The sequence below is a fragment of the Crocodylus siamensis genome, chromosome 3 (assembly GCF_052110815.1).
Source record: "Crocodylus siamensis isolate JL-2025a chromosome 3, ASM5211081v1, whole genome shotgun sequence".
NCBI classification, from domain to species: Eukaryota; Metazoa; Chordata; order Crocodylia; family Crocodylidae; genus Crocodylus; species Crocodylus siamensis.
The window spans coordinates 93530451-93543218 of NC_143397.1; the positions used below are offsets into that span (position 1 = coordinate 93530451).

General features: G+C 39.5%; 1 protein-coding gene across 4 annotated transcripts in view; it reads right to left on the reverse strand.

The window, feature by feature from the left end:
• Positions 1-1384: 1384 nt before the first annotated feature.
• Positions 1385-12768, reverse strand: part of C9orf72 (C9orf72-SMCR8 complex subunit) — a 150203-nt gene continuing 138819 nt past the window's right edge. For all 4 annotated transcript variants that reach the window (XM_090038818.1, XM_090038820.1, XM_090038817.1 and 1 more), the window contains 5 exons: positions 6722-6838; positions 5281-5516; positions 4699-4756; positions 4061-4170; positions 1385-3947 (listed from right to left, as the gene is read on the reverse strand). In XM_090038818.1, the coding sequence (XP_089894944.1) occupies positions 3761-3947; positions 4061-4170; positions 4699-4756; positions 5281-5516; positions 6722-6838 (708 nt within the window). In that variant the 3' untranslated portion in view covers positions 1385-3760. The remainder of the gene's footprint in view (positions 3948-4060; positions 4171-4698; positions 4757-5280; positions 5517-6721; positions 6839-12768) is intronic.

Here is a 12768-nt window from a genome sequence, read left to right on the forward strand (position 1 = left end):
AACTTAGGAATGGTTCAGTAAGCAAGCATTCTCTAAACAACTTAAGGTATAATCCAGGGACTAGCATGTAAATAGCCCCCCAACAGACATTCCCCACTTGAAAAAAAAAGAAAAGGCCTACTTGCCCAGGGAAGTGTCCTTTTACATTTGAATGAAATAAAGGACAACTGTAGGCCAAAAACAGGACACAGATTAAGTACCTTGCACTGTTCTATTGGAGGTACGATAAGCCATATTGAGTGATGTTGTATGGTCCTTAGTATGTTTATTGCTGAAACGCAAGAAAAAGCACAACCAATATTGACTTGTTATATAGCCTATTACATTTGAAGTGAGGGAGTATCACTTAGCATAAGGAATACGCTACAAATTTTGGATGAACCCAACTATTAATGTCTCAGTACCAGTCAAATTTTGAGAATATAAATTCATGCTCAAATACTCCCTTCACTGGTAATAAAATTGCTGCTGAGGCAACAGTCTGCTTAAGGGAGTGCTGTGCTTCAATTGGGGTGGTATAGTGTGCTGTTGGATGGGGAAGAAAAAAACCCCCATTGTGGACAGAGTCACTAATTCTGAGATGGAAAGCTGATGTTACATTAAAATTCTTGCCAAACAGAAGTGATCCTAGGTAAGTGGGAGAAGTGTGTGCATGTGTGGGAGGGAAATGTAGCTCTATGTACATTATGGCATAATAACAAGTCATCCAGGGAGTGGGGCAGCAGAAAGTGACCAAAGATGTGGATATGGCAGTAGTGCCAAATAGGGGAGGACTTGAAAAAGAAAGCATCTTCTAAAGCTACAGTCACCCTTCCAACACCAAAGAAGCCTGTAAGCTAGATTCCACCCCCATGAAAAGCAGATCACTTGATAAACAGAAAATATAAGACCCTTAAAAAATGGTGCAAGGAGTTGGTTACTAGACATACAAATGAGCCACAGGCACTCCTTAAAAGGCATGGCCGTAATTCTCATACCTGGTAAAAAGATTTTTTTCTCCAAAATCAGGGACCTTGTTTCAAGCTTCTAAATCTACATGGAGACAAGTAAGAGGCCTGAACACTCAAAAACTTCCATTTATCACTGGAAATAAACTGAAACATGAAGAATCAGAGACCCTGAGTTCTGAAGTGTACAATTTTAGAAGACTAACATCTTTACACTTACTAGTTGTCTTGTATTTATTCAAAGATGCTGCCAAGTGTCAGTTATATTTAATGTCTTCACCAATGTAGCCTAAGATCCTGCATTTGGAAGAATAAATTTTCTCCTCATTCTGGTAAAAAAGGATCTTTTCCCATAATTTTTTAAAATAGTTTAACTCATTTGACCTTGTATGCAGAATTACGTTTCTGTGAAAAAAAATTCAAGAGACGCTCAAAAGTAACAAATAAAATAACGTGCATTTTATTAGAAAGCATTTCTTCTCCTGAGCAAAAAGATTTACAAACACAGCATGCAAATGTATTAATAAATAATTTCACTGTACAGTCTGTACTCATGACAATAGTGCAACAAAACTAGCAGCTGAACAAATTTCCAGCATTTAGTTATCTCAGAGTGAACACTAACATATTTTCAAACAGAGCTTCACTGTTAGTAGTGTCAAAGCATTAACAAGTTAGAATGATTCATTCCATCCTGCATCTAAAACCAGTTGGACATGAACCCCTTAATTACTTACATTTCAGAAAACTGAGTCAGATATTTTGTCAATTATGGCCTTTTCTAGTTGGCAAGCTGATTAAAATGCAGAAGAAAAATTAACAACAAAAAGGTAAAATAGAATCTGAATCTTTGCATCACTGAATATGTCAGCATAATTTTAACAATGGCTTTCCTGGTGAGAAACTGGGAGAAGGGTATTCAAGAGCTTGATATATTTTGCAAGGTTCCTACTTAAACTCCTTATACATGTAATCAGGTAACTGAATAGACAAATAGCAAATTATGGCCATTTGACATAACAAGCTTTCATGTGCCATCAAAATAATTGCACATGCATCTCTGGTGCACACCTGCACATCCAAGTTGTTAAAAAATTTAATTCTAAATATCTGGATTGCAGAATACACTTTCCTAAAAGAAAACGATAAATTTTGGACATTTGGTATTTGACAATATCCCTTTTTAAGGGAGGCTATACATCAGAAGCATGACTTTCACCTAACAGAACAGCATCATAGAAAAGGGCTAGTTTAAAGAGAAACCCATCTCATCTTAAACTCCAAAAAGGGGTGTAGTAGGAAAGCAACAACTGTACTTAGAAATACAGGATAACAAAGATAGTTTTTTTTGACAAGTAACGTCCAGTCATTGCACTTACACTAATACATTGCACTTATAGAAGTAGATTCCTACCTTTGGCAAAAAAGCAGCATGCAATGCAGATTGATTATTGATTACAGCAGAGCATGCAGTACGATGGCAAAATCTTGAACATCTCTAGGAAACTTGAAAAGAAATTCAAAAGCTCAGATTATTCAAGTAAGAAATAAAAAGTGAAAAGCAGGTAAAATATATGTCCCATCTTCTTCCTACCCTTTATCTTCTCCAAGAAAACCAGAACAAGCAACAAAGGTAAACTGGAGATGGAGGAAAGATTAGCATCTGAGCAAATCAGGTTTGGTTTTATCCAAGAACTTCACTATTCATATTAGTTCACAACCACTTCAATTTATCAGGTAAGTTGCAATGAATATATTGATAAAAACAACATGAAAAGGAAATAGCTGTCTGTTTGTATCTGTTTCCAAAAAGAAAAGGCACAGGTGGTCTAACATCTTAATTTGGCCCTTGCTCTTATTAATAGAGAAAAATAGCAGCATATTATAAAAGGAAAGATTGGCAATTGCTATTCAAGCATAAAAATCAAATTTTTGTGTTTTGAAAGCTCAATTATGTTGGGTCATTAAACACTGAAATGCATGATGGTCCAACATAATCAGTGACAGAACATCCTGCTTGGCACTTATAAAGCAGATAAAATAATGACCTGGTTTTAAAAGCAGTGTTCTATCCATCAGTTTTATTCTATCTGCAAAACATTAGCATTTTGCTTCAAAGAATGATACCGCAAAGTACTCTCCTCTCTTGGCCTTTTCAAGGTTTTAAAAAAAAATTCTTCAGCTTCAATAACAAAAAGTTTTCACAGGAGTTGGAACGGAGGGGAAAAGGAAGGTAGATTTCATGCAAACATCACACATGACAGAATAAAAGAAAAAACAGAAATATCTCTTTTCCATTTTCTAGTTCACAGATGAAAGGGCCCCATGCTGCAGGGCAGAATTTGTTTTCTCCCATAATACTAGGAAATACAATTAGCAGAATGGGGGAAACTGACATAAAATGGAAGGAAAGTGATGTCGGGGGAGGGAGGAAGGGAAGAAAGAGTTGTGTAATCTCTTTGGAGAATATAAAAAAACCTCCCTTTAAATCAGTTTAAGCCAGAATGTTTTGTGATTCTGAAAACCACAATTGTGGCCAAGTTTACACAATGGACCTCTAACAAAATCCACAGAAATCTTCATTTCCACTGGGGAACATGTACACACACATAAAACAGGGATTCTTCTGAAAAAGACTTCTTTGATTGAAGTGACTCTCCACCTAATAATGCTGCCTGCTTACTTCTGACGGACTGTAGTGTTACTTTATTTATACAGCGCTGCATAAGAGAAGGACAGAACTTGCCCAGAGGGCAATGTTGGTAACTCTTTCAGCAACATCCAGAATTGAAATACCACACACCAGTGTACTGTTAAAATGTCATTAGCACATCACGTTCCTGCACACTAGTGTAGAAGGGTCTCCCAAAAATAAAGGAATGTAGACCTGGTTTGATCTTCTCAGCTAAAGCCATTATTATGTTAAGATCGCCCTCTGCTGTTAAGTCAAGGTCTATCTTTAAGCTCCGTAGAGACTTAAAAGCCTTTTTTCCTTTTTGCCTGCAAAAGTAATGGAACAAACAAACAAAATCACATTTTTACAGTACAGAATGATTTTTAGTGAACAGCAAGAGATTTCCATACTCCCCGCTTTCCAGTATCTTTTTACTTACGTGTCATCTTCTATGTACTTTATAAGAGTTAAAGCTTTTCTGTGAAGGACTAACAGGAACTGTGCAAGGAAAGTACTCCTCAGAGACAAGCCAGGTTTCAAATGAAAGATCTGTTAAAAGTAATAGCAGAAAATTAGCTAAACATGCTATACGCTAAGCCTATATCATTCAAATTCCATTCTAAGAATGAATCTCAACTTAAGTTGCAGTTCTCTAAGAGTTCCTGCAGCAGGTATATTAAGCAGTCAGGCACTATAAACTGAAAACAACTTTTAATTATACTCCTGGCCAGGGAACAATCCCATGATTCAGGAATTCTCCCTCACCCCTCTGCACTCTAGTTCAAAATATTCACTGCTTTGTGCTATCTATCCATGCAAAGGATCACAGCACCAACTCGAGAAGGGTATGTGGGCAGCCTACGCAATTTTGATATTCTTGCTATTTGTGGCATACATGCTTTGAAGGAACTTGCAACTAGCAAGCAATTACATTTCTACACAAACTCATATATTTATTTAATGCCAATTCAGTTATTTGCAGCAATGCAGGGAAGGATCTGTCTGTATTAAGCTATTTGTTATGCAGAGGAATGTACTGCTTTTATTTTTTGTTCCTTCTGAAAGGGAAGCCATTACCTGATCTAGAAAGGCTTTTACTAATGTATCTCGATGCAGGACATCTTGAAAGATATTCCTATGAAAAAACAGGCAACAAAAAAAAAAATATCATGAGGCAACAGTGAATGCATTATATTGGTGCATGGCAAAAAGAGTAAATTCTTCCAGACAAATAACTATAACAATATTTGAAATTAAAATACATGTAAGTCAGTTATAATTATTTTTAAGAATACAAGGCAAAGTGACAGCCCCAATGCACTAAGTGGTTAACCATCACTTGACTTGTAAATGAACTTTACTGTACAGCATCTTTATTTAAAACCAAAACAACCAAACCCCTATTAAAAGATAATCAACACAAATTTGAGAACAAGTGCTAACGAAATATCGAGCAATAATTTTGTTAATATTTTAAACTTGCTATACAGTTTCCCTCCCATGAAGAACACAAATACCAGGCAGTTTCTCCTAAGCAAAGCAGTTCTGAGTAAACATAAATAGATTTTATTAGCAAATACATGCTAATACGTAAAGGCTACACTATTACACTGTTCTGAGCTATATAATTTCGAGAAAAAGTACAGGATCAGTACATACAAGTCAGGCGTGAAGCTTTCGTCAGTATGGATAATGGTATCCTGAGCCATCTCTTCATCTGAATTAGCTCTCCAAAATGCTGTCAGCTCAGACCTCATATATCGCCGTTGGTTATATATATGTTCATGGCAGGGAGGCATCTGCTTCACTGTGTTGACATCCACATCTATATGTGTAGTGGGATATGGAGCATACATTACTTGACGAAAGGGCAACACAAAGCTTCCAGTCGCATCCTGTTACAGTGAAAAGAATTAAAGTCTTCTAGTTACAAGAAAGAACAGGGATCTGAAAGACAGTATTAAGGAAATAGACTTATGTTTTAAAAATAGCCACTGCAGGAGCAATTTGAGGTACATTTATATAGCTAATAAAACTGTATTGTTACACTGGATAAATGTCTTAATATAGACAGAAGCATTGTAAGGAATCAAAAAGTAGTTTTACATACATCACTGTATTGTTGCTAGTGACACCTTTCCACTGTCAATGCAAATGGTACAACACTAACATGACATATTACATGCACAAAAATCAAAGCAATATACAAGGTTAAAAACAGCAATATTATAACCTCAGTGTGATTTTAAGCAAGCAGTATCCTACAGGCCATGGAAAGGGAGTGGCATGGAAAGGGAAGTAGCCGGTGCCATACAAAGATGGTTTAAATTAATCCCCTTGTAGAATAGAAGGAGACTAAAATCTATACTGATTTTAGAACATAGCCCTGGACAACCTTTGACCAGAATTAACATACAAATTTCAAATGAATAATTAAATCAGAACAACTCACCAGACTAAAATCTAGATTATGGATTCTGGCCTGCTCCTGCAGTAGCAGAGACTCACTGCCCCTTTCTCAGGGATTACATCTAAAGTGATTTTGGGTCTTGAGCATTTTCCCTTCTTTACTTTCTACGCTGCACTGTATTGATCTTCTGCTCCCCACTTCCAGTTTGACACACTGTGCTGTTGTTTAATAACCTAATTCTTATTTTTCTGTCATTTTACAATTGTGTACATCCCATCTGACAAATTCAGACTGAAACATCTTTGAGTGATACCAGTCTTATTTTTTTTAAACAAGCTCCAAACATTTCTAATAATTATCTGAAAGTACTAGTATTTTAACCCACTGGAAACTAACATTCTTTGCTGCAAGCGAAGACAACTTAATACCTGTTGGATCAATAAACAGATGTATTCCCAAAGCAAAGGGACAATACAAACAAAAGTATCATCAAAGAAAAAGGGACACAGTAGTGGCAAGCTGAAATTTTAGCAGTCTTAAAAACAAAAAGCCATAGAAATAGGGATAAGCCTGGTTATAAACACTGGTGAAGAGGGAAAATTGTATAAACAATTGAAATACAGAAGGATTTTTCTAGATGGAATAGAATAAAATTTAGCTGTGCAACAGTGAAAGGCAAAATGGACTTACCTTAAGCAATCCTTGTACAAAGAGCCCCGACTCATATTTGAAGGAAGACTCATTTCTACAGAGTCTGGAGCACTTCCGTTCTGATGGAGTAAGGAAGAGACACAGTGTCCTCACTACCTGTAATATTAAAAGTTTTGTTAAAAAAAAAAAAGCAGACACTAGTGAAGACCATACTGATTTTAGAACATAGCTCTGGACAACCTTTGACCAGAATTAACATATAAATTTCAAATGAATAATTAAATCAGAACAACTCACCAGACTAAAATAAAAATGCAAGTTATACTACTCAAAAATGATGTAAACTAAAATAGGTGTGAACGGATAAGTGCAGGCAGCTTGGGTGCTCTGCAACCCACAGTAGGGGGCTGGATTTCAAGCTCTAGCCCATGGTGGGAAATGGTTGCCAAGCCCTGATCTAGCAGATCTGTCATTTGCAGGACTCGAAAGAAAGCATGGTCTGTGCCTCAAAGCACCTATAACTTGAGATTATGAACTGCTGAATGATCACAGGATGCCAAAAACAGCAGATAATTTACAAGTTCAATAAAATTCTCTCTTAAGAATGAAAAGGAAAAAAAAAAAGAGATGCCCCCATTGTATTTACTTTGCAAACAAATATTTGAGGTAGAAATGCAAAAGTGAGTGTGCCTTCAGAAAGACGGACAAATAGAACATACTTGCATAGACTTCCTCAAAATACAAGTACTTGTTCTTTTGTTTAATACCAGTCTTCTCTGGCTCTTTCCCCTCACACTGCAAACATACTTTCTTCATTCCCAGCCTTCTAAAGCTACCACCTTCATCTTCCTTTTATCTTTAACAATGATTAAATGTGCTATATATAATTGCCGTTCAGAGTTCCTCTCCTCCAATTCCAAAGTAGGCTCTCCTTACTTTGGCTTCCATCCCTAGCACTCAAATGAAACTGCTCTCAGTCTCCAATGACAACTTCAGCCAAATCTTAGGAAGTGTCCAAAATTCTGAGCCTTCTTGAGCTACCAGCCACTTCATTAAGTGGCCAAACTCTGCAGAAAATTTCATCTTTTCTTGGCTTTGGTAACCTTCTTCGGTTCAAAGAACACATGCATTTAGAAGCACTGGTGCAACTTTTAAGAGAGATGCCCTTGTTCTACACTGTGATATAGGCTTCTCCAGCTTTTTTGTTTGTTTGTTTTAAATATCATGCTTGCTCAATATCATTTTCAAAACACTGTGATACTAATAAGACTCATTACTTCAGCAATGCAAACTTCAGGTGTTGCCCTGCCGCCACAACCCTAAAATAATACTTAGTAGTCTTGGTCAACAGCTTGTCCATCATATTTCATGCATATGTTGTGACAATGAAGCAGATTTTACTTTTTATTGATTACCTGGACAGAGATGCCATCATCACAACATTTTCAGTGCATTTTTCAAAACATGAGATAAAAAAGGCAATCTACCTTTTCCCCCTATTAGTTTTTCTGCAAGTCATGTAGCATCTAATTTGAAAACATATGTATTCTAAGTATAGTTTGCATTTACATAGAAATGTAGTATGCTGCATCAGTGGTTTTGACTACAAGTCCTATTCATGAATTAGAACACCATGGTACTAAGCAGTCTCCTATACAAAGCACAACCTCAAAGAGCTTACCACCACTCTTCCTGCTGTTGGAAGCGCGTCCTATAAATACTGTAGTATAAGAGTGATGTTGTAGCTGTGATGGTCCAGAAATTATGTGGGAGGCAAATATTTCTTAGGGTGATCTCTTCTTGGACCCATTATGTAGTTGGGATAAAGTCAGACAAGCTTTTGAAGCAAGTCATTCTTCTTTAGGTCATGCATTCATGAATGTCTTGCATTTGAAAGCTTGTCTAACTTTATCCCAAACTACATAGTTGGTCCAATTAAAACAGGACCAAGATATGACTCTTAAGAAATCCTTGCCTCTTTCACATTAATTTGAGCATGCACACACTTGAACAAAACTACCTCCCAGTTCTGTAAGAAGAATCTATTGCAGAAAAAGGTTACAGTCCTGCAAAACAGTCTGGGACTGTAATTACTACACCATAAATAAGAAGGAAAACAAAAAACTAAGTGTGGGAAGATTCCTTCTCCATAAATGAGGTTCTCTACACATATTACCTCTACGGAGGCATAGTGTAGGCATCTTATGTCACAGTTTCACAACTCAGAACTACATATACCAGTGGCCACCAACTAGTGGATCTTGATCCACTGGTAGATCTCAGAGCCTCATGGAGTTGATTTGAGGCTGGGGTAGGGAGCTGAGTGCCTGTGTACATGCATGTGCATGCCCTACCCCAGTAGGTCAGTCAGTGGGAGAGGGAAGGGGTGGGGGTTAGATAAAGGCCGCCACAGTGAGGGGTGTCACAAAGGCAGGAGCAGGGTTGAGTGGGACTTACCTGCTGGAGAGGTGGGCCTCCAAATAATTTCTTCTCCCTCTGTCTTGATCTGCTCCCCCCCTCCTCCCCTCACCACAGATTTACCTTCTGGGCAGGGGCAAGGGGTGGTAGCAGTGCATGGTAGATCTTGGGTTGCTTTTAAATGCCAAAGGTGATCTCCTACTTAAAAAGGTTGGAGACCAGTGATATATACCAATGCAGTCCCAGAAAATACTGTAATTCATATGTGCTATAATTAAACACAGAAGAGAAAAACTCCTATGCCTTAATGGCAGCATACAAGTCATTAGATGGCAAAACCAGAAAAGTTAGAAAAGCTGGACATATACAAGTCCATGGGACCGATGGGATATATCCTAGGATGCTGAGAGAATTGGGTGATGCGATTGTATAGCTGCCCAGCCATCATCTTTGGAAACTCTTGGCGATTGGGAGAGGTTCCAGATGATTGGAAAAGGGCAAACATAATGCCCATATTTAAGAAACGGAAAAAGGATAATCCAGGGAACAAGAGACCAGTCAGCCTCACCTTAGTCCCTGAAAAAAATCATGAAGAACGTCTTCAAGGAGTCCCTTTCTAAGCACTTGCAAGAGAAGAAGGTGATTAGATGAATCCAAACTGATTGTTCCAAGGGCAAGTTGCCTGACCAACCTGATTGTCTTCTATCGTGAGACAACTGGCTCTGTGGATATGGGAAGATCAGTAGATGTGGTGTACCTGGATTTTAGCAAGGCTTCTGATACCATCTCCCACAACATTCTCGCAGGCAAGCTAAGGAAGTACTAGTTGGATGACTGGACTGTAAGGTGGATAGAAAACTGGCTGGAGCATTGGCCTCAGAGGGTAGTAATTAATGGCTCAATGTCTAGTTGGCAGCCAGTATGAAGTGGAGTGCTCCAGAGTCAGTCCTGGAGCCAGTTTTGTTCAGTATCTTCATCAACGCTCTGGAAAATGGCATAGAGTATACCCTCAGCAAGTCTGCAGATGACACCAAGCTGTGCTGGGGAGGGGGTGGGGGGATAGCAGGTATGCTGGAGGATAGGGCTGGGATTCAGAGTGGAACAATCCCAAGCACCAGTACAGGCTGAGGGCTGAGTTACTGGGCAGCAACTCTGTAGAAAAGGACCTGGGGTTTACAGTGGACAATAAGCTGAATGAGCCAGCAGTGTGTCCTTCCTGCCAAGAAAGCTAATGGCATACTGGGCTGCATTGGTAGGTGTGTTGTCAGTAGGTCAAGGGAAGTGATTATTTCCCCATATCCAGGACTGGTGAGGCCACATCTGGAGTACTCTGTTTAGTTTTGGGCCCCCCATTACAAAAGGATGCCCTCCTGAGGTCCCTTCCAGCCCTAATTTTCTATGATTCTCCATCCAGGACTGAACTGCGACACAACCTTGTCTTAACAATAGATGTCAATACATCTCCACTGCTTTAACAATCAACACCTCCCATAATGAATCCAACAAAATCCATGGATCCTACACTTGCATTTCTGAAAATGTGATGCATCTGATCCGATGCACCAAATGGCCTCATAGTAAACTTCATGGGTGAAACTAGATGGAAGCTATGCACTGGAATGAACTATGAAAAAAATATAAAGGACTGGGACATACAAATGGCAGTAGGAGCCCATTTTTCATAGAACCACCACATCCTTTCTGACCTCACTATCATTGTGCTCAAGGGAAATTTAAAAAAAACACCTTAAAAGGTGGACTTGGGAGCAAAAATCCATATGCTGGCTGGACATGAAGAACCCAGGACTAAACACTGATATTTACTTCATAGCACACTATACTTTATCTGATTCCTGAAATTCTTTCTTTGTACTGCAGGCAATAACCACCCTCTTCCCTTTTGAAAGGTTCCTAACCTCTCATTAATCAAAGTTTATTTTCTTTGCTTAATTGTCTGCTACTCCTGGGAATCTCTCTCTTCCAATTTCAAAGTCCTACACATTGTTTTTAATCATCACTGTGCCATCTTCTTTCCTCAGACCCGATGAAGAATGCCTCACATTCAAAAGCATGTTTAACTTTTATTGGACCAACTGAATGCTTGGGATAAAGATATCACACACAAAAATCCTTGCTCCTCAATTCCTCGATCAACTGGGGTACATCATCACTCCAACACTTTCAAGACCAGACGTTACTATAGAAGCCTGTTCTGTCCTTTGAATCAAACGAGTCAGTTAGAGGACACATGTGGAATACAGACTCTGTGGATCTGGTGAAGGAACTGTCCACATGAATTGGATTCACCAGTGAAGAAAACCTTGTTTATCATTATTTCTTTCTGCAGACCTCAACTGCAGATGGGTAATTGAATTGACAGATAGCTTTAAGAGGAATAAATTGGAGACCTACTTAAACAAGCATCTCGTCTGTCTATTAAAGACATACTGAAATATAGATTCAACTCCTGCCAGAAATCACTGAGTTTTAATAGACATATTTCAATAGAGGCAAAACACACTTTCAAGTCATGAAACTGGCATTTCCGGATATTAACTTATCACTTTGAAAGAGTCTAAGTAAAAAATAACTTCCCCCATTTGGTTTCTTCCCCACAACAACTAGGCAGGTTTATCCCTCATTTTTCTCAAATAACTTTTGTATGGATTCAAGCTCCATAGTCGCCTGCCAAGTCAGGGAACTCAGGGAAGAAGTAGACAAAAGCACCATTCTTATTCAAGTGAAAAATCTGTTATTAGTTTAGGAAAAATGTTTAAAACAGGGTTTCAAAATCATCTCATCTTTGTGAAAGAGACTTATGTGAAATGGAGAAGGTTGTCTCCCATTAGAGTTTAATCAATCAATTCTGGGTGAGAGCACAGCACCTGAGAATGCAGCTTCCAGAGACAAAAAAATATAACACTATCCTGATATTCCTGGCCTTTAAACCTAGTCCTCCTTCATTAAGGCATCTGGCCAGTACTCTCTCTCTTTGGAGTATGGACAGAAGACAGGAAGTGCCCTTTTGAAGGGTGACGGTTCCAAAGAGTCTAGTAAAAATGTGGGCAAGTATTTGGGCTGGAGGGCCACTTAAGGAGTTTTGGTGAGCTGTTGTGGGCCCCTGGGGGGAAGAGAAATGGGGTGCTGATCCAGCCCAGCATGGCTGGAGGTGGGGAATGATCCTATCTGGCCCTGGACCAGTCCACTCCTTACCCACTCCCAAGACTGCCAGATAGAGCAGGCTGGGCCTCCAAGGAGACTGGCCTGGGACCCTCCTCCAGACAGGGCATGCTTGGCTAGGCAGATGGGATGGGGCCACAGGAAGGGAGTGGTGCCAGGATCATGGAGTGGTGACAGCACAAGGCCAAGGTTCAGGGCAGAGCCACAATCCACTCCCCACACATCCCTGCCCACAGAACCAGTGCCCTTTGTAGGGATGTGTGGGGAACAGATTATAGTTCTGACCCTGGCCCCAGCCCCATGTTGTCACAGTCCCAGTTTCTGCCTGCTCTTGGATGCCACTCCCTGCTCGCCCACAGCCCTATCACATCTGCCTGGCTTGCGGGGGACTCAGGCCAGTCTCCATGGAGACCCTGCCTGCCTGCCCACCCCATCTGGCATGCCAGCAGTGGGTGTGGGGTGGACAGGCTGGAGTGCCCAGGCAGCAG